We start from the raw sequence: 22,596 nt of genomic DNA, 5'->3' as shown, positions 1-22,596 counted from the left end.
ATCTCCTGTGCTGTAAATATTTATGTATCTTCCTCATCATCTTCCTCCACTCAAGGGTCCGTGTTTTATGTCACGGCATGAATAAGCGCAACACAATTACAGGATGTAAATAGGCCTCTCCATACATATGAGATCCATTACTTTTTACACTCATTTAATCTCTCTGTAGGCTCCTAAATGGAAACAGATGCACAGAACTGCGTGATCCATCTAACTAAAAATTCATGAGCAGCAGGGACTCATTAAATAATGTTTCTCTCTTAATCTCGTGTCTGTTTACTTTGCTCTTGCATGTGGCTGCTGGATTCTTAAAGGAATCTCACCAGGTTTGGTGTAAACACAGCTAATTTGCTCTTTGTTTTTGCATAAGGAACAAGACGTGCTGCAATACGTGGCATACTGTACATTTTACATGACAACATTTCAACACTTGAGCGCTTATTTTTCTTAGGTAACCTGAGCGACGCAGTGTTCTGTGGCCTAATTGTGCTATAAAAGTCCAGGGGTTCCCGCCCTCCCTAATTGGCTTTGTTTGCATGCGAGGGCCTCCTACAAATCATGTGAACCTGGAGGACTTCCTGGCCCAGTGGCCTCATTTGTAATGCTACATTTTTCTGACCCTTGACTCTGATGCATGCACAGACGCACTCCATGCTTCAGGCTACATCACTGGGAAATCAGGTTACACCACAAGGACCCAGAAATATCTGTAATTCTTTTCAAGCAAACATGTATGAGTAAGTGACTGCAGGACACATTCATTCTGCCTTAGTGGTATCCTGAATCCGAGTGCGGTTGCATGCTCACTTCTCAGCTATTCTCCATGTTTCAGGTGGTTTGGCTAAAATGTAGGACAACTCCCTAATAAGCCACACATCCTCTTTATGATTCATAGTAAATCACACTTAATTGCACTGACAGTTGCAGTAAAAACCTTATCTATTCATAATGCTGGCCTTTCAATGACATCAACATTTAGAGCATTTTAAATGTTTGTTTAAGTTTATGATTTCCCTAAAACTGGAAGTTGGAGGCCCTGACTCGTAAAAAACATAACTCTTTCTGTGTGCAACATTTTTTTATGATTACCCCCTGCCTCATGTAATGCTGAACTCAGGGTCATACTGAACTGCCTTGCAAAAACTCCCTAAAACGTAGGTAGTATTTTATATTCTCCCCAAGGGAAATGGTAAACCGAATTTTTTATCCACTCGTGACTTCAACTTCCCTGTCTTTTTTCTCATTCTAAGGAAATGACAGCAATGTTGTGTCAAGTCTGATGATATTGTTTGATTCAGTGTCATACTTTCCTCTGATGAAATCACTAAAGCTGTTTATAGCAGTTTTTTTGTCATGGTATCTGGACATGTTATGGCTAACAGTCTCCTATATAAAGAAAACATATACTTTAATATTCTTAAGTGGATGAGATGACCTCAGACTGTTGACTTAGGCTCAGTTTTCACTTGTAGAGATTTTTATATGGGTTAGACAACCACATCAATGAAACTTGATCAGCACTCTTAGCATAGCAGACCTTATGAATGCAATCCCACATGTGCAAAAAAGGCCTGACTGTTTGGCACTTGAGAATATCATCAAACGCAAACATTTGCTGCCATCTACAGGCCTTTTGAGATATGACAAGCAATAGGATCTGGGCCACAGAATCTTGGAAGTACAGGGTAAAAAAAAATCCTTTCACCGATTCTCCAAAAACATGATCAGTGTAGACTGAGAATTTTTGTTTGAATGAATGTTTGAATGTTTCTTAATTTTGGTGAAATTCTGATGCAAAAAAAATGGCAAATCATTTTTAAACTCAGTCAATCAGTATTTTTAAGAGTTACTTCCTGATTTCCTGAATTGTCATTTATCAGCTCTATAAAGACCAAATCAGGGCTTTAAACTTTAAGACATTCTAGGTCTCCATCGAGCTATGAAGAGGAGGAGATATGGAGGGAAGCTATGGCAGCTGTTGCCACTCAAAAATTTTCCTATTCGCACGCACTTGAACTCACATCCAGAACTCACATCCAGGTTGTCTTGTGCAAAATGTATCCGTGGACTGAATTCAGATGTGAACACACCACAGGTCAGTTAGTCAGTTAAGTGACATGCAGTCTCCAGGCCTTGCCCCTACTGTGGGTTAAATATGCAAACTGAAGTATAGACCGCACAGCACTTTACAGCAAGAACACCATCAGACTGCGATGAATGAGAGCTGTCTGGAGAAAAAAAAAACAAAAAAACAAAAAAACAAAGTGCAAGTATGCAGGTTATTAGAGCGTGGAAAAGTACTGGCATAACTGTGACTTTTGTATTGCCTACTGTACTGAACCTAATTATTCTAAAATACTAAAAGGAACAATAATTATAGTCTGCTAACTTTCCCAAACCACATAGAAAAATGCATCAGTACACACATCAATACAGACTCCCTGCCATTGTTCCCTCTTTCTCATTATTCAAATGCTTTCTGCGCATTTGTAGGAGCCTGCTATGTTTTCCCACTGACTATGTATCATACTATTTGACAGAATGTACTCGGTGTCTTGTTTTTTGCTGAAATGCTAGAGGGATCAGGCCATGGCGACCAAGTGGTGAACTGGTGGCTGATTGGTTTTGTTATCATCCTTCTGTATGTGCAAGTCTGGCCACTCTTTACTTTATTTAGATGTAATTAGTCCAGTGTTGACACTCATCTGCCTGTAATGTGGCATAATGGCATCCCCTCTCTATCCCCTGCCTCTCTTGTCACTACCTACTGTCACCATCAAATGAAGCAGAAATGCCAAATAATAGTACTAATAATGATGATAACAACAATCTTTAAAAAAGAAGAAGAAGAAGAAGAAGAAGAAGAAGAAGAAGAAGAAGAAGAAGAGAGAGAATCAGTCCTATATTTGTGATAATATCTACCATGTCCAATGAATGTCAGATGAGCACTGAGGATCTAAGTAAATTTGATTGCTACATACCAAAGTTGGAGCTTACAGATACTCAGACATAGCTACTCTACTTTAAAGTCTATAGTTAAACCATCTGCTTGTGTTTGTTCCATTACAGGTCTCATGTATTAGTATTTGTCTCCCTCTTACAGTGGCCAGTGATAAAAAAAAAAAAAAAAAAAAAAAACCTCGGAAAATCTTTTCCCAGCTGTCATAAAGTCCCCTCACTCTGCTTTGTAATTCTCTGGAGCTCAACATAGACCTAAAAATCATTTTTCCAAGGGCACAGCTCAGTTTTCTGTACAGATGATGAAGCATTATGGAAGTTGCCGCTATCAGGGATCCTACAAACGGTTTTATCTGTTCTTAGATCGCCACTGTTTCAACAGTGTGCATTTACAAAGTCATTCTTCAGTGCACTGGTTATCTGACATCAAACACTTGCAATAAGCTTGGCCTAGAAAAAGCAGGAAACTCTGAGCTGTCACCCTGGTTTTGAAAGATGTTACTTCATCAATATGGGGCAGGATGACAAGAAAACAAAAATATGCAATCTATTTGAGTGACTGGCAGATGCTGGCTGCCACGTGTCTCTGAAAGTGGGGTATCCAGGCCCACAGAGCTTCTCCTCTTTCCTCTTCCACACACAACAACTTTGGAAGGCCCTTCACTCCAATACTGCAAAAACACTTAACTTACTGTTCTAATGTGTTTATAAATATTTTTCAAAATAGCCAAAAAAGGGACAAAATGCTCTTTTACATGAAAATGATATTAGATCTCCAAATATTTTGGACATCAGAAACACATTTTCTTGTGGTGTTGGCAACATCTGCAGTTTTACCCAAAACATATTTTAGACATTCATACTACATTTCAAAGGAGAATCAGTTCACTTATTTTTGTATATTTTGAAACATAGCTGTAAACATATCCAGCATAGCTCTAGTGTCCTCATTAAATGCGCTTGTCGAAAAGATACTGCAAACAAAATGTAGTATCCATTCCGCTCCATTATAGATGACAGTGACGCTGGAAACAGACATACATATTTTTAGTCAATGGCTGCATCTTATAAATGGAAAGCAAGCAACCAACTAAACAGCAAACCAACAGACAAACAAAGCAATGAATAAATAAATGACAATAGATAAACAATGGATAAACAATCACAATTCATAGCTGAAAATATCAGAGGTGCCCTCCACTGCCCTCTAATCTCCTTTGGAAAATAGTGTATTGGATGTACTGTAGAAACCAACATATGGGGAAATGGGCACCTATAAAAGGGGCAATATCATGTAACTGAAAAGGAGTTATGTATTTACCAACTTGTGGCAAAGCTGATGTAGGAAAAATCCAGTTTGCTGAAGACATGATGTACCTTGTTGCTGCTCACTTTACACAGACTAACCACTCTCTCCTCTTCAAGTTGTGTCGGGAATGAAAAGCTCTCTCTACCAAGAAGAGGATGGAGATTAAATACTTAGCTGCTGAGGGGAGAGGCAGCTTGGATCCACAGACTGCAGCCCTCTCTCTTGACTTTGATTGAGTTTTTTCTTTTACCTTTTTTTCCCTTTCTTTTCTTTTATTTTTAACAATTTTGGGTCTTAACCTTGTGAAATTCTATATCCAGCTTTGTCACAGAGATGTAGATTTCTGTAACATGCCCCTGCGTTATTTCTGACTTGTTTATAAGAAACAATCCTCTTTGAGAAATAAAAGGCACTGGCAGCTAAAAAGAACAGATCTCTGCATATGCATGAGACAAATTAAATTGACAGTCACCTATACCTGTGTAAATTCACCCTTGAATTCCAGGCATTGGGACCTGTAAGTCTCAGCCCTGATGGAGTCAGGTCAGACAGATGAAAAATTGGTATGTCATATTAATAAAAATAGATTTTCCATCAGAACTATAAAGTGTGTCTTTATAATTTTAATACAACAATGTAAGGACTCAGGACTGAGATGCACAGAGATCTGTGTGAACTTAAACAAGAGAAATGGAAGCAGTACATCATATCCATATACCATCATAGGAGTATTTTGAAGGAACACAGATCTTATATGTCTTGGGATATTATTAGCTTTGCTCTCGCTCTCTCTCTCTCTCTCTCTCTCTCTCTCTGCTCTAAGCTCAATATGTATGTATGTAGCTCACAATGTATTTCAGTTGGCCTATTTCATTTGAAATATATTATAAAACCTCAAAACTGAGCTGAAGTAGCAGTTTAAGAAGAAAAAAATGAATGTCAACATCACAACCTTCACGTGCAACACACGTCCTTATGCTGTGCGCATATCTAATGCATTTCATATGGAATGTAGTTAAATTTATATTTCCCAGGATAACAATATGAAAATAATTCATTTGACAGATCATTGCAAATTTTCTTACTGTCAGTTATAATCTCAATGGCCTATTTATTTCTGTTTTGAAAACACAGCTCCTCAGTTGTTTGTTTTTCATCTGGTTAAATGCTATTGTTACCAAGGTTTATAATTTGATGGGCGTTTCGTGGCCACGTTGGCATTGGTCTCATGACTCATGAGCCTAACAATAAAAATACAACAACTCATAATGTAATCTGTAATCTTGAAAGTGTAGTAGGCTATAGACGAATATGAAGTGTGCGCTCATTATTCAAACAGGCGCTCGGTGCGCACAGGTAGCCTCCCCATGTGACCGCTTGTGTTAAATTCCCACCATTGTGCAAGTACTATAGAGGCAGCATTTCCAGCATTATGTGCTAGGTTCCACATGAGCAGCCGCTCAGTTCAATAACTCTGCATTATGAACGGTGAGAGCAAAGCAGATGATTTACTGGCTCTGACTTCCAGCTTTTTCTTACTCCACTGGACTTGTTCTGTGATCCTGTGGAAAGTTTGCCACTCATGATCAGGTTTATTGTGGAGTGTTCACGAATACTACAAATGGGGACTCTTCCAAATTGACTCCAAGGGTCGCGGTGGGGTGAGATTTTCTTGCCGGTGGATCTTCTGAGCGTCTAAATCCTCACAGCGGCACTTTGAGGAAGGTGAAGCGACTTTACGCACAAGATCAGCGTCTCTGGACTTACTAACCAGCGCTTGAACGAGTTGGACTGCGCGCTGGGATGGCAGAAGAAATCTTGAACGATTCGATTCCAGATTTGAAAGAGCTGGAAAATAAGATCGGGGTGAAAACACCGGAGAGCCTTCTAGTTTGGATGAGGGATACTGCGCATTGCGAAGACTGTTGGAGCGCTGATGTAGTCGATAGAGGAGACCACAGCACTCTCACCAGTGACACTTTCTCTGACAAAATAAGAAACTTAAAACAGGAGATGGTAAAGATTCAAACTGTTTTACTGCAACCAAAAATATTAGTTTAATAGATGTGCCTATTACCTGTAAACATTTTAACATTTTGTATGAACAAAACAGTGCCCCCATTGTGTTCTTACTCTTATTGCTGTCATTGTGCGTCTGCGTGTGTGATGTGCGTGCACGAGAGCGTGCGCCTCTTCATATTTAGGTAACAAAGTAACTTGCACAACTTGTTCTAGCAATCACACACCTGTGTATTTTGACGACAGGTTTTGTCTGGCACTTCTGGCAATATCAGTAGTGCGCTTATTTCCATAGTGAGCCACTTCACCTGCCCACGTTTATTTCTAATGACAGAACCTGTCACCTCTCTCTCCGCCACACCCCTCAGCTGGCGTTTGCCTCAACTTCCATTCATTTCATGCATTCTAACTGAATTCCTCTTGGCTGCCGGTCTGTTCACCTTTACTCCGCCCTCATTCTTTGCCCTCTTTTGCACCGCTGACTCTGTTTACTCTAGTCAGACACTGAATTGAAATAAGGACACAAGCAGCCACAAACACATCACCTGGTCTCACATCTTGTCACAGCGCCTAGAATTCCTTGCAAGCATGTACACACTCTTTCACCCCCACACTCCATCTCACACACAAACATTCACACATGCACCAGTTGCATCTGCTGCAGTCACTGAATTTCCCCCCATCCTCTCCCCCATGCAGAGGTGGCTGCGCTCTGCTGATGTGAGGATCTTGCGTCAGCTGGTGGCTGTCCACGAGGGCATCGAGGCCATGCGCTGGCTGATGGAGGACCGGGGCACCTTCGCTAGCCGTGGCAGCAGCCTGACGGGCAGCCAGTGCAGCCTGGTCACCATGGAGGGGTCTGGGCCCTGCATGTCCCCCTGCAGGTACTGTTTACCACCTAATTTGCTACTGTCACATCATTCAGCCAAACACACACCCAAACTTTGAGCTCATGAGATAATTCCTTTCAGCTTGAGAGACATCTGTTTAAGACCAGCTGTTTTGGACAGAGCTGAAAGTGATTATTTACAACAGGGCCAGATACCCTAAAATCAACCTGAGGAAACTCATGCATAAACTTCACCACCTTCAACCAGTTTATCCTCTTCAACTCTGAGGCTTTCGTGTGTGGGTTTGTCATTGCTGCATGGTTGAGCTTTGTTCAAATCCACAGAGCTTCATTTCAAATTGTAGTGCAGAAACCTAGGTTTCCAAAGATACCATATATTTTCTGCTGAATTACAGGGAAAGGTGTATAAAATTCTGTGCAAAACACCTAGATTGTCCTTTTGATGTAGTGGAACAGTTATAATATTCTGGCATTTTAGGTTTGAATATTTTACTCAGTATAAGCAAGATGTAGCTTCAAAGAAGTGTTGCAACCAGCAGACACAAAATAATTTAATGTTTTGTTTTGTTTCAAACTTGAAGCTTCTTAGGGGAATTTTAAGGGAAATCAGAGTTCAAGAGGTTAATACCTTAGGTTAATAGGCCTAACTGATCTTAAACTGGATGCAGTGGATTCCTGCAAGATCTTTAGTTTAAAGTTAAATTCACTGGAAGTAGATTAATTAAAGCATGATTTTAGAACGTGTTCTCTCTGTGACCATGTGGCTGTCTATTAATGTTGTTGCTCCGACAGGGAAAGCCCAAGTCCACTCTGTTTCCAGGATCCAAATGACACCGCTGTTGGAGAGGAATCAGCAGATCCAGCGCCGGAGAATGACAACAGCTACATCGACGTGCCAGGCCATGCATGTACCAAAGCAAGGCCTCCTACTCCCTCCAGCTCCAAGTCTGAAGTCAGTTGTGCCACTGAGGAGAGACATGGTCAGGGATGGTGTGGCACAAGCCCTGACAGCGCCAGCAGTTCTGTTAGTGCCAGTTCACTGAAGCTGCAACCCCAGATTTCAGAAGCAGCTCCGTCACGCCACTTTAAAACTGGCGCAGAGCCCATCAGGAGAGCCTTGATCAGATCTAGGAAGGGACTGAAAGGGGGTACTAGTGGTTTTGCCCTGCCTAAGCAGACAGGAGAGACACAGGGGCACCACAGTCTCCCTATGCAGAGTCTCGGAGCCTTTAAAAATAGTGAAATGCAGGAGGAACAGAGGAGGCCCAGTAGAGAGGAGGCTCTGTTGGGCTACGATGCTCAATGGTGCTGGGTGGAGTCACAGGATGATGTGACTTTTTTATGATCTACAATTCTCTAAAGCACAATTTCAATTTATGATCCTTGGTTTGAAAGTAATCCCCCTCAGGAGCCAATGTTACAGAGGGCTTTACAATTATTATACAGTTTGGCATGGAATGTATCTTGTTTTATAAGAATAAGCGCAATATCCAATGTTTAATGTATGACTGCTCACTCTGTAAACAGATTCAGACTCAATGTGGACTGTCACTGATTTTGTTTACACAGTACACTGTTAGTTCGCTGTATTTTCATTGTGACTGTGCATTTTAAAGTAACACATATCCTTGCAAAATGATAGAAAGCACAAAATTTAAATAAATCATGGTTCTCTTTCATTAGAGACTTATGTCCTTGGTTGATAAAATGATGCTTTTACCAACAATAATGCTTATAATTTAGAGAGAGTGAATGGTGAATTTCAGGCAATTTGTGCTGTAGTTTCTTTCCTTTGAAGTGCTTATTTCCTTTTGTAACACTCCAGAATGTCATCATTAATTGATGAGGCAAGAAAGATAATCACAAAGATGTCTTGGTTGTTATTATTTCCCCACAACTCCAGAGAAACTATCACACAACAAAAAGAGTGATGACGTGCAATATAATGCCACTCGTTCATGTAGTTTCAGGCAAATTTGTGATGCAATAGTGAGGCTTGTATTTCATTACTTAAATTTACATTTTTGTAATAAACAGCATAAAAATCCATTTAATGACTTACCCTGTTGTCAGTTCACACAAATGGAACAGAAATCTAAAGCTGAGAGTGAGCTCTGTGGGTGACTTCTACCTCCCCACCAACTTTTCACAGAAAACAGAAACTGTGTTAGATGGGATCCCTGGAACAAAACCTCAGAGGGAATATCTTCTTTAGGTTGCCATTATAAAAGACGTTGTGAGCCCCTAGTAGCATAGCCTACCTTGACGTATGTATATGTCCTTCTAAAAGGTAAAGTGTCAGCCTGAGTGTCATCCATTTCATTCATTAATTTACAACCACTAGAAACAGACTTGTATGAATTTCGAGAATTAATAATTTCAGCGCTCTCTTGTTGCGTTCAAGTGCTCGTCGCCAGCCTCTATTTCCGCTTTCAGATGCATAATTAGGACTTGTCCCGTCTGCTTCTTTTGGTAAAAAACAGAAAATGCTCTCTGTGCATGCAGTCGGAATATGATGCCTCATTTGTTATATACATCACTTTAAATACCGTTATGGCTTACGTTTTCAAACCACCAGTTCCTTAGACATAACCTTAAATGTTGAATCATGTCCGTTCATGTGTTCCTGAAAATTAGTGGCCTTGATATTTCCGCCAGCTCTTGAACGCAGCATCCCCCGCACGCCGCTGGCGTCATCTATTTACATAGGAATCAGGAAGTGTTGTGCAGGTCGAATTATTGCCTCATAGATTTGTGCGACTTCGCAGCTTGTCGACGAAGGACGATGTAATGATTCAGAGAGGCGAGAGGGAAACATGGAAGTTTATTTTCTTCGTAGTGTTCTTCTCGTTGCACTGACAGCCGGGACTTTAGGAGACGGTAAGTCTTTCTAGCACCGGGAGCGAAGTCAGAGCTGACATTAGCATGTTTGCTAACTAACCCGGCTAGCTAGCTCCGCTGAATGGACAAATTGAAAAAGGGACCGCAGAATGACATTATCGGTACTGGGCGCACACGCTATGCTGCTTTTACCGTACATTTAGAGTGCCAAAGAACTGCAGTTGCACAATTTTCTTGCCAACTGCACAGTTTTACTTTATAATTGATGTTTTTGAAATCGTTGTCCCTAATGTTGACGGTTATTTTTTCTCTAAGCTGTGTCTATCATAAAGTTGGATCGACTTTGCCCAGCAGAAAACACTGGTAATGTTTGTGCCTGTGATTTCAGATGGTCAGTTGACCTTTGTGTCAGAGCTGTCGTCCAAGCCTGCCCAGAAGTTGTCGAGATACGGTTGGTATGGCAACGTGAGGCTCCAGAGGTTCCACATCCCCGAGGATGCCGCGGTGGCTCGCTGGCTGTTCTCTGTCACCCGGGGTCAAGGCTTCCACTGTGGACAGCACAACGTCACTATGTACGCTATGATCGTAACATGATAGCACCCACCTTCCTCTCTCTCTTTAGTTTCCCCTTCATTCTGTCTGTGCGCACTCAGTTTTGTGTGATCAGCTTACCTTCTTCCTTGTCTTTCTTTGTGCTGCCATTTTCGCTTGATTTCCTCTTATCACTCCACCAATCCCTTGCTATTCCATGTTAGTTTTGTGAAATTCTTACGCAATGTCTTTGGGGCCTCTTTCAATCAAATTAGAGGTGGCCTTTTAAGATCTTGCAGCCCCAGAATACATCCAGTAACTCTTTGTCCTTTGTCATTCATTGGTCTTCCCGTCTCTCTCTTTTTTCCAGTCATATTCGATGGGGAGCCCCCCCGGTCATAAACCCAGTAGGTTTAGTGTTTCCCAATGCAACACTGTGGAGCCACCCTCTGTCTCTGACGCTAATGGTGACATCACACAGCTCCATGACCTTTAACCTGTCCAACCCTGCACCTGGAGACTGGTACCTCGCTGCCCATTTGCCTCGAGATGACGGGCGCATAGAACAGAAGGTTGGTGTGGCACTGTCGCACCATATCATTGGTCCTAACTCAGTAATAATTCCTGTTTTTGATATGCATGTGGGCACATGCATCGGTAAGATGTCATTCACAATCTCAGTATTTATGACTAATGTTAAAACAATTTCTTTGCTGATTACTAACTAGGTTTAAGGGTTGTTTTGAGGCAAACTTGACACAAGTATTTTCAATGTGTAAATAGTAAATAGCTTGCAAACAGCGGCTACCTTTCTGCTTTCTGCATTGTATGCAGTCATATCCAATATGTTTGAATTAGAACATTATTTTGCTTTGAACGGCCAAGATATAGTGTCAACAGATTGCAGCTGCTGCTATTATTGTCAGTGTGCAGTTTAGCCTAACCTGTTCCCCTGGAGTAGAGGTAGTTAAGGTTGTTTGAATTTTATGTAAAGTTGCCTGACCACATTGCTCTGTTGCTTATCTTTTATGACTCCCTGTTCGTTGTTGTTTACCAAAGGCTGGCTTTCAAACCCTCTCTCTTTCTTTCTTTCTTTCTCACTCCCTTTGAAACAGGGGTTTCCATCCTGCTCCTATTTCTTCCAGCCCCAGCTGTCAGTCAGGAGAGCTGTGGACACACCTGTTCTACAGCAGGGCATACCCCTCTCACAGACTGCAGCCCCTGACAGAGCTGTACGCCTAAAGTAAGAAATATAAATGCATGGACGTGTTTGTGCATGCATTTTATAAAGCGCCTTTTGTGCTTTGTATGTTATCTCCTTTAATCAGTAGTTGGCGGGAATCCACGTAAGCTTACACAAGTACAATAAATGTGTTCATGTCTTTGTATGCCTAGGGTGTTTGTTCCAGCGTTTGCGTCTTCTCTCTCCATTTCTTTGACTGACTGCTCGTCGAGGGAGGAACCAGAGAGTGGAAGCTGTTCATTAGTGCTGAGGGTTGGCTCCTCCTCTCTGCGGGACGGCCCATTGACAGTGAATTGCTCAGGTGTTAGCTGCTCTGCGACTCTCTCTCCCCCACCATGGGAGACCTGGGTACGAGTCGTCGTGGAGAGCAACCATGATAACTATACTGTGACCTTCACTATCACATCAGACAGCATAGGTGAGCAATGAAACACATGGCTGCATATACATGTTTTCTCTTTGCTGTAATGCTTAACTGTGTCTGCCATATTTTTATATGCTGTGTGTGTGTCTGCCTCAGTGGACTGCAAGCCAAAGAGTGTTGGCCTTAAAGGAGACGATGACCTCAAAGTGCTCCGTGGTAACAGCAGCAGCAACTCAATGTCAGCAGACAACAGCTCAGTGATTACAGAGGTGGTTGACCTTAGCAACTCATCAACATCATTGTTAACACCTGTGTTGTCGCCGGGGTGTGTGTGGAGCGTCCCGGTGCTCTCTGAGGAGCTGGATGTTCTGTCACTCCGCTTCACCCCTGTCAACGGGCCCAATGTCAGCGTTACACACATCCACCCCACCTTGCTGAGTTACCCCGTGCACTCACACGCCAGCGGTGGCACACTCAACCTACAGCTGACCCTCAACACTGTGAGGAATACCAAATTACAAATATACCAAATATTCTCACAACATCTCATCAGAGCTCAACATCTCAAAGCTGTAATTTTGACATCATGCTTTTGTGTGTGTGTGTGTGTGTGTGTGTGTGTGTGCGCATGTGCGTGCATGTAGACTAATATAACCCTGGGGAACAGCAGCAGCGTGGTGGCCTGTCTCTCTCCCTGGGCTCCAGTCCTTGGCCTCAACCATTCTCAGCCCTGCCGCACAGGTAGCACAGATAACTGGTATCATATATTCATATCTACAGGTCATTAGGGAATTTTTGCTTTTAATTTCATTAATTTGTTTAATGTAGGTAATTTGTCTTGCAGAATGTACCTTAGTAGAAACAGTTAATTCAATGCAATATTTAATTACCTCATAGGTTTCAAATTGGCTTTGCCTAATTCTACAGTATTACATAATGCCTCTCTACTGGATAAATATTATCCAGTAGAGAAGCATTATAAGTTACAGTGACATTTACCATAAGGACAGACATGAGTAGACTTGACCGACTGTTAGTATCTTGATATTTTGCAATGAATTCTCTTTTTTAAAGCGGGTTTAAGAGCCTTTAAGAGACATATCATTTCACATAGCAGTTCATTGGTGCACAGCAAATGTATGCACAACGCTTGGTGTCATATCAACAAAATTTGGAGAAACTGTGTGTGTGTGTGCATGCACATGCGCATGTGCTCATTGTGCATTCTTGTAGCTTTGTTCTTAGGCTATGGTGTTCATGTGAACACCAGCGTTCCTAAGGCTGTGATCAGGCTGCCTTTTCCTCATTCAACAACATGGTACCTCACACTACAGCTCACCTGCAACAGGTAACACAGACAGACACACACACACACACACAAACAGACACACACACACACACACACACACACACAAACACACATTGGAATGTACATGTGGAGAAAACAGTAGAACACACTGACATGCAATGAAGTGACTGTCAGGAAATAAACTGAAAAAGTGATCAAGTTGCACAGCACTCTGTTCTTCCTGGAACTGTGTACATCACACCGCAGCATTTCAACACACCTGACAGCAATATACTGTAGTTTGGAATGAATAAGAGCAATGAATAAAAGTCACAGCAAGTAGAGAGCAGTGCACAGTTTCTTAACTTCTATTACTGCTGCATATAAATTCATCTATACATAGTGGTCACATTCAGATTTTTCCATTTTCTGTAACATTGCTACCTCTTTCTGTGTTGATGCCAATACTGTGCACACAGTAATGCACCTTTTTGCAGTGCATATGTACATGCCCTAGCACTATCTGTACAATGCCCATCTGTAGATTTATTAATATAAACACCATGCACATTTGCAGACCATATGTATTATAAATTCCTCTATCAGTCTTCTTATTACATATTACATACTACATATTCATTTGTGTTTCACAACGGATTTATCATGTATTAACAATATTTGTAATGTTACATTTTATGTAATGTTATGTTTCCAGACACTTAATATACACATACAAATATAAAGCATTTGTTTTATATTTAGCTGCCTAATTTTTACAGCATTTACAATGTGTTAAAATTTTCATTTGTGTATTTTTACAATCTCATATTTTTATAATCAGTTTTTATGTATATATCTATTTATTGATATTACTGTATCCTATTAGTTTTCTTGCTCCAATTACCCAATTTCCTCTCAAGGGTGATTAAACTTTCATCTGATCTTATTATCCTATTTGACCTGGACTTTGATCTGATCAGATTTCTTTGTCTTGTTCACTGTTTTGTGTGGTTGTTTTACCTGGGTGTGTATGTGTGTGTGCATGTGTGTGTGTGTGTGTGTGTGTGTGTGTGTGTGTGTGTGTGTGTGTGTGTGTGTGTGTGTGTGTGTGTGTGTGTGTCGTGCAGCAGTGACTGTGGTAATGTGTCAGTAGTCTCTGTGGTACCAGAGGTGTATATCAGTGCCTGTGTGGAGGATTGTGGGACATACGGGGAATGTAGACTACTGAGATCCTACAGCTACCTCTACTCTGCCTGTGTCTGCAAGGCTGGTGCGTAACAGACACACACAGGCGCACACAGATATTACTGCACTGTTGACGACCTTCCTTCAATTTACATTACTTCCACAAGATTTCAAACAGTGATCAGACCCTAAACCACAGCTCACTCTAAAAATGCCCCAGTGCCTATAAAAAAATTAATCACACCACTTATTTTATAGCATTGTTGAATACAGTATGCAGCGAGGGACTGACATCTCCGCCACTGTCACTGTGTATGTTTCAGTGGATAGAGAAAGTTTGGGAAAAAATATATGAAATGATTTGAAAAGTAAGAAAAAAGAAGTGAAAAACATTATATATTATCCTAAATCCCAACTAAAATATTAAGGTCTGCATGAGGAGGTATGCACCATTTTGAAATGTAGATTTGTAAGAACCCTGATTAATTTTTTGTATGGAAGCCAGATTACTGTGTGAACATTTTTTTCTACCCTTTAATCAGATTACAATGTCTTGTATCATTATCATAGTTTATTTTCAAATGTACAAGTTGCCAGCATATGAGAATAATGAGATGCTTCATGACCTTTCATGATATTTCTTGAATGATTTTAAAAAATAAAGTCTTTCTCAAGTCATAACACTTGGATTTTATGATAGTAGACAGACACATTTTTAAAAGTATGCTCATAAAAAGACCTTTTAAATATCTTTATTTATGCATCTAAATTTGTTTTCTATATTATGTCCTCCTCAGTGCAGTCTGCATTCTTTTTTCATAGTAACTGGTTCATTCTTTCTGTCACATCTTCATTTGCATGTTTTGCTTTCTCTCTCTCTCTCTCTCTGTGTGTGTGTGTGTGTGTGTGTGTGTGTGTGTGTGTGTGTGTGTAGGCTGGAGTGGGTGGGGCTGCACCGATGACTCCACAGCTCAGTCGTATGGTCGCCAGGTGACAGCCGCTCTGCTGCTCACACTCAGTAACCTGCTCTTCCTGCCTCCCATTGTGGTGGCTGTCAAACGCTGCTACATCACTGAGGCCTCCGTCTACCTCTTCACCATGTTCTTCTCCACGGTAACACACAGAAACACACACTTTCTTACAGACTGTATGTGCTGACAGTGTGAAAAAAGCTAGATAACCAACATTATACTAGTAAGGTGTTCAAAAATTAGACCCATGGTGAACTGTTAGTACTCCTGCATGCTAATACTCTGTTTTCAGCTGCAGCCAGATATATGAAAATAAAGATATTCTGTAGGGTCATTTCTGTTTTACATTGTTTGAACACTAGAGAGTGCAAAGCTAGCAAGTTTTAGATTGTGTTAACATATTTCCAGTGAGCCCAGCCGACCTCACAGCTGCACTGACTGATGAAACCCCAAAGCTCTCCCTCTGGTCCCCTCTATGTGTGTTGACAAGTGTTGGCAAGTAGAAATGTAATGATTCTCCAAATTCATGGTTCGGTTCAGACGTCATTTTTTTTTATTGTATATTTTAATGATACAAAACATTCTCTTTCCAGACAAAACCTGGTTAATGCATTCACTTATTAAGAGATACTGGTTTGTTTTAAGCGTGCCCTGGTAGCTCACCTGGTAGAGCATATACCATATATCAAGGTTATGTCCCTACCACAGCGTCTTGGGTTTGAATCCGGCCCTTTACTGCACGTTATCCCCTCTCTCTCACCTACCTTTCCTGTCTCTCTCCATTGTCCCCATAAAATAATACAGAAATGCCAAAAAATAATCTTCAGAATTAGTGTTAGGGAGTTAAACTGGTCAGAATTCCCTCTCTGTGTGAAAGCAAAAATCAGTTTCTCCCTCAAACTGATTATGTCCAAGTTTCTCTCCAAAAACAAAATTTTACAAGATTACATTTGAACATTTTCCAGCCTGTCATGGTTTTCCTTTCCCTCCATTAACATCAGTACAATGGGGATGGTTGATTATTTGTTTGTGGACCTCAAACCTCAAAGCTTGCTGTTGCTCCTCTGGATGGATGCAGTAGATTGCACAAGGGGTATATAGGATAATAACTTTTTGTGTATTTTGGTTGGACTATTCCTTTAAAAAAAAAAAAAAAAAGCAAAGGTGTTATCCCCAGCAACTGCTAATTACAAAAATTTACCTGATCCATCACTATGGAAACAGGTATGGGTATGCCAGTAGTAGAGGACAGTAGCACATGCATGAGGATCAGTGTTCACTTTAACAGACTGGAAGGTAGGCCACTATTGTGCATTGAGTGATTCATCTTTAAATAGACAATCTCTGTGTGTTTGTTCCCATGTGTAGTTCTACCATGCGTGTGACCAGCCGGGTGTAGCAGTGCTATGCATCATGGACTACGATACCCTGCAGTACTGTGACTTCCTGGGTTCAGTCTGCTCCATCTGGGTCACCATTCTGTGCATGGCCCGCGTCAAAGACGTCTTCAAATATGTAAGACACTGACTTCCTGATGAAGCACAAATTATTAGATGTTTAATGTCACTGCTGTTTGTTTAATTGTGTTTTCTCTGTGCACGTTGGTTTCCGTGTACTTTCCTTGTACTTTCCTTGTGTAGACTCTGTTCATGCTCGGGGCCCTGCTGATAGCCATGTCGATGCAGCTGGACCGCAGAGGCCTGTGGAACATGCTGGGCCCCGTCCTCTGTGCAGTTCTGGGCATGGTCACTGTCTGGGTAAGAGACATGCCGCGATCATACAGCGATTGAATAAATTGCAGTCCTATGGTGTATCTGCTACAGAATTTGTGTATTTAACACTATGCTAAATAACTTGGCCTACTGGCAAGCTATAAATGGCAGTGAGACATAACTGTTTGAAAAAAGAAGAGAAATCTTGTCATGTAGCATTAGTAAACTGCACACAAAACATATAGGTTTACCAGTCTGTGTCACTTTTGGAACAAATACCAAATGGCCAGCTTTCTCTGGACTGTGTTTGTATTTCACTCTGAAGTTTTTTTTATGTCCAGACTTAACACTACCATTTAATTTGGTCAAATAGGATAAATCTGGTGGAAAGGAGCACATCTGTTTCACCCCCAGAATAGCAGACTGATAAAATAGGCTTGTTTTTGCATTATCATTACATTGTGTTATGCATTATTTGGTCTGCATTTTTCTTGATTGGAATGCATTTAGAAGGGTAGCATGTGAGATCCTGAAATTTCCCCGTCGGTGTCGCATATAATTTGTATATGTGAAAATGTGATGCTTTGTGGCATCAAGTATGTCTCAGTTTTGGAAGTTATTTCTGATCATCCACACATCTAATTAAAAGTGTGCAACTAAAGCCCAAGCTAGGATAAGAGAAACAGAAGAACTGTTGACTTGGAGTTGATCAGATCCCTTTATCTTCTGACCACCTTCACCTCCTCTCTTCTGTGCACAGGTGTACCGCGGTGTGAAGCGGCGGCATTGCTACCCACCCTCCTGGCAGCGTTGGGTTTTCTACTTGATCCCAGGAATAACATGCGCCCTTATCGGGGTGTGTGTTTACATTTTTGCTGAGACAGAGGATAATTACTACTACACACACTCGCTGTGGCACGTTCTGGTGGCCAGCAGCGTGGTGTTCCTGCTGCCGCCCAAGGAAAAGAACAGGGAGACGTGGAGCTGGACCAGGGGCTGGAGCCTGAGCTGGAGCCCCAGAGTGTGTGGATACACACTGTGTCAGAGCAGCAAGGATGAGCTCTACACTGTCACGTAGTAGGACACACACATGGAAATGATGGACTGGGATGCTAAAGAGAAGAAAAATGACTGGGCATTGTGGGCTGGACATTTATATAAACACTGCAGACATGCACATCTGTTAAAGACATACACAAGCACAGGGTGTCTGCTGCTCCTGACAGAGCTCATGTTATTTAGAATCAAGGTGAATACAGTTAAATATTGCATTTTTGTATTAGACATTCTGTGGTTTCTTGGTGTGCTGTTTTTTCCAGTGAGAAATCAGCCCAGTCAAGCAGACCTGTTTTCATTTTAACATTTTTTTTTCAATTGTGAAATTGGCATTATATTTAATTTTAAGTGACATGAAGAGAGGTCTTCAAAAATTTTAAATTTCACATGAGGAAAATTGCAGACACCCTGAAAGTCACACGCCCACATCCACACATCTTTGACCCAAACCAATCCAGTTGAACTTCCAAGGTGGCCCGTTGCACTACCTTATATGCCAGCTCAGGTGTGAACAGCATTACTTCCTGGTAGCAGACCACTTTACCTTTGACCTCATGATGGAATACCAGGACTTTGTACATATTGTACTTGGATAGGATATGAATGTCACGCATATTTATAAAGAATGCTAAGCTATACGGAGCTATTTTAAATCTTTATACTGAGTCTCTTATTGAGTCTACTGATAAGGGATACTATATTTATAGTAGATGTAAATATTCCTCATTGTTATGTCCTGTTTGTTTTTATGTTTTTTTTCTTTTCCTTATCCATACAGGCCTGGGCAAAGGTTGACAATGTTTTCAACCAATGACCCATTTGAGGTGTGTTTGATTTTTACCTGGCAGATATGTGAAACAGCCTTCAGTGCAAAGCTCACTGACTGTAATTAGGCTTGGGTGGTATCAATTTTTTCAGACCTCTGACATTTCACCAGGATATATGGTATATGACATTATATTTGTGTTTCAGCATATACCAGCAAATCAGCAGGCTGAACAGAGATGAATGGTAACTGGTGGTGGCAGTTGAATGAAATCATGTGGCTAATAAACTGGTTTTGTAGTTGGATGATGGATTTGGATTTGGTGATGCACTTTGAGGTGTGAGTGGAGGTCCGACGTGTTAGCTGCAACGTTTTTGAGGCAAATTGTGCACACAGCTTCGTCTGTGTTGACTGAATCACCTTTATCATCAGGACTGCACTATAATACATCACCTCAATGCAGCATCTCTGTATCAGTTTAATAGAAAAATGTGTCTGTTTTTACTGAATTGAAAATCATACCTACAGGATTTCTCAATACTCTAGTATATCGAAATATCTTGATACCGCCCAAACCTAACTATAAAATGTCCAGTAGAGTTAAATAATTATGTTCAACTCAAAAGAAAACATCAACTATTTGAAACATGTTGACAAGTCTTTTGCCAAAGTCTGTTTTGTAAAGTTCAAAGTACATTTCTTTCCTATGACTGTAAACTGCACCCAGACCCACTGCAATTAAGTGGCTTTTAGTCAAATGTGCACATAAAGAAGTGTACAAGTGAAAGTATACTGGGTTGGGATGCAGGGTGCCTCTTCATTCCTTTAAAAGGACCACTGGTTTTTCACTGCTGGCATTACATTAAAGGAACAGTCCACTCTATATATATATATATATATATCTATATATATATATATATATATCTATATATATATATATATATATATATATATATATAATCCCCACTTATTGCTAGTATAGTCTGTCCATCCTGATAGTTTCGATGTGATTTTGTGACGGTTCTCCGTCTGCCACAGTCTTCCCTGTCTCTCAGCACACACACCAACACACTTGTATTTGTTTGTACGGCTCAAACAGTCAAACTGTACATGAAAAAAAAAAAAAAAAAAACCTCAACAGCAACAGTTCTTTCCAAAAACAATGACAGATACCATACATAATTCATAGCTTCTTTGGAACTGTATCTACCATCCCCAATTCAGATTGCACTAGTCATGAGTGGGATTTTTTTAGCATTACCATCGTTATTATTTGTATTTGTATTTTATATTAACTGTTCCTTTAATTCCGTTCAGTTGAAATGGCACTTGAGCTTATGTTGTAAACCTTACCAATTCTTACCATGATTTGTTGTGAAAGCGCTTATGTGATTAAGTATTGATCACTAGAAAAACATTTTCCACTTATGTAATGTAATGTGCATAGCCCATATGTGTGTGAATGGGCACTTGATGAATGTATATTCAGATCACTGTGTCCAGTGCCTCCTCCTCTTATGTCTTTTTGTGAATGCATGTATGAGCGTTAACTGTTTGTGGGTGTGTGTGTGTGTGTGTGTCATCTCTCGTACCAGTAAAGCTACTGCACATCCCTTGTTTTATTTAAGACTCATGTTGTAGTTGAGCTGCTAATGCTGTCTGTGATTTCCATATCCAGCACCGTTCTGATTTTTTTCTTTCTCTCTCTGTGATTTTGCACAACTACAGATTTTGCTATTGTTAGCCCTCTGTTAATTGTTGAAATATTGTTTTATCCTGTGTGTGTGGGAGAGTCTTTTCTGTCTTATTTTGTTGTAGCACTGTACTTTGGTGTCTGAAAAGGCATTGCTGAACAAACTAGAACTCAGCACTCCATGAGCAGAGGGACTTAGAGATGTTTGTTAGATTACTCTATTATACATCGATATAATGTACAATTACTTTGAAATCTGTTCAAAATCCAAACAAAATTTATCATACCAAAAATAAATCTGTGGTATATAGAGAGGAGGTTTTTGTCTAATATTGTCGGTGGAGTTTGTGTGCACACAAACAATCTCGCTCTGTCCCTCTTTCCTCACACACACACGCACGAACACAGCTACATGTGAGAGAGGATATGGAAGCGGATTATCATAATCCTCAGAAATATACAAAGTGCTCATCCTGAGTGTTCAAATACACATATCCCTGTGTGCATGTGTGTGTGTTTGTGAATCTCTGTCCCCACATGCTGCTTACCACTATTAGTAAATTTGTTGGTCTCTCGGGTCCTGCAAAGCTGAGTGCTACAGGTCACACAACATCAAGCCAACTGCTTATTACTGTTATGTGTGCTTGACATTTCAGTAGACTAAAAGGCTACACGAGTGGCAGTATCTTTTTCTGAGTTCAGGGTGAGGAAATCTAGATCCAAAGTTTAAAATGCTCTGATGAGACGCAGACAGTCTAGCTGGGATGTCATTTTGTGCAACAGGGTAGCTTTGTGCAGTGATTTTCCAACTTTTTCATGACCCCATAAAATAAAGCAAAGGCTTCACACAACTCTGTCACAGGCTGTATGTGCAGAGTGGTGAACAGCCCACCTAAAGAATGGTGACCTTGTTAGGTTGTGAGCATCAGCAAAAGGCCTAATTTGCACAATAATATTAAACTTGACACTGGTACAATTCGAGTCAGTTTTACCCAAAGTTCATTTATGGAGGTAGTCCACATATAAAAACATCTCAGGCCACCTCCAAGAGGCATCTATGAGTGTTAAAACTGGACTTATTGGAGTAAAATGAATAGAGGTCTATGAGACTTCTCCAGAAAATCACGTTTAGAAAATACATTTTGTCATTGTGAACTGGAGAACAGAGAGGGGGGTTGTGGGCTTACCTGCCTGTCAACCACGAGGACAGGAAGGCTCTCAGGCTGCTGGACAAGGCCTTCAGGCAGCAGCTCCTTTTTAACTGTAGCCACCAACCAGCACAAAAAAGACACCATCACCACCACAAACATCCCCCTCTAAACACAGCCAGACGGTGGCAGCAAAATGTGGGTGATCAAGTGATCAAGGTTTGCAGACTCTGCTGTGAGGATTGTAGCAGGGGACAAAAAACATGACATTAGAATATAATCTGTATATATAATATCATTGTACGTCCTACACACTGATATTGTTTGCCTCATGCGAACCAGAATGCCAAGCGTGAACTTTCCCTGGGTGATGCAGGCCTGATGTTCTCTCCAAACTGAATTATAGCCAGGTCCTCACACTTACAATAACATCTGATCTAATTTGGGAGGCCTCAGTCATCCAGGAGCCTCCTAAACCATTGTCTTCTGGACGCTCAAACACACGTATCTGTCCACCACTGGCAGGTCACACAGCCTGTCAAATCTGTCTTCACTGCAACATAAACACACACTCGTCAGGCACTGTTTTTCTGATTGTACCCCAAGAAGCAACTGTGTGAAGAGGAGATTCCAGATTATGTCAAAATTGTTCAATTATCTCT

At 40.9% G+C, this 22,596-nt stretch overlaps 2 protein-coding genes across 2 annotated transcripts; both read left to right on the top strand.

Annotated features, from left to right (window-relative positions):
• Window positions 1-5,697: 5,697 nt before the first annotated feature.
• Window positions 5,698-9,021, top strand: LOC115375441 (leucine rich adaptor protein 1-like). The gene is made up of 3 exons (XM_030074829.1): window positions 5,698-6,283; window positions 6,986-7,170; window positions 7,929-9,021. Exons 1-3 carry the CDS (start codon window positions 6,071-6,073, stop codon window positions 8,479-8,481), a joined length of 951 nt encoding a protein of 316 aa, XP_029930689.1. The 5' UTR covers window positions 5,698-6,070; the 3' UTR covers window positions 8,482-9,021.
• Window positions 9,022-9,952: 931 nt separating this feature from the next.
• On the top strand, window positions 9,953-21,098 carry pgap6 (post-glycosylphosphatidylinositol attachment to proteins 6). Its single transcript, XM_030074670.1, has 13 exons — window positions 9,953-10,016; window positions 10,366-10,549; window positions 10,879-11,080; window positions 11,624-11,751; window positions 11,904-12,169; window positions 12,272-12,615; window positions 12,760-12,856; window positions 13,349-13,463; window positions 14,531-14,673; window positions 15,523-15,701; window positions 16,928-17,074; window positions 17,200-17,316; window positions 18,032-21,098. The coding sequence occupies exons 1-13, from the start codon at window positions 9,953-9,955 to the stop codon at window positions 18,347-18,349; spliced, it is 2,304 nt and encodes a 767-aa protein (XP_029930530.1). The 3' UTR covers window positions 18,350-21,098.
• The last annotated feature ends 1,498 nt before the right edge of the window (window positions 21,099-22,596 follow it).

This window comes from Myripristis murdjan, chromosome 17 (assembly GCF_902150065.1).
Source record: "Myripristis murdjan chromosome 17, fMyrMur1.1, whole genome shotgun sequence".
In the NCBI taxonomy this organism is placed as follows: Eukaryota; Metazoa; Chordata; class Actinopteri; order Holocentriformes; family Holocentridae; genus Myripristis; species Myripristis murdjan.
This window is presented reverse-complemented; position numbering and strand designations above follow the sequence as displayed.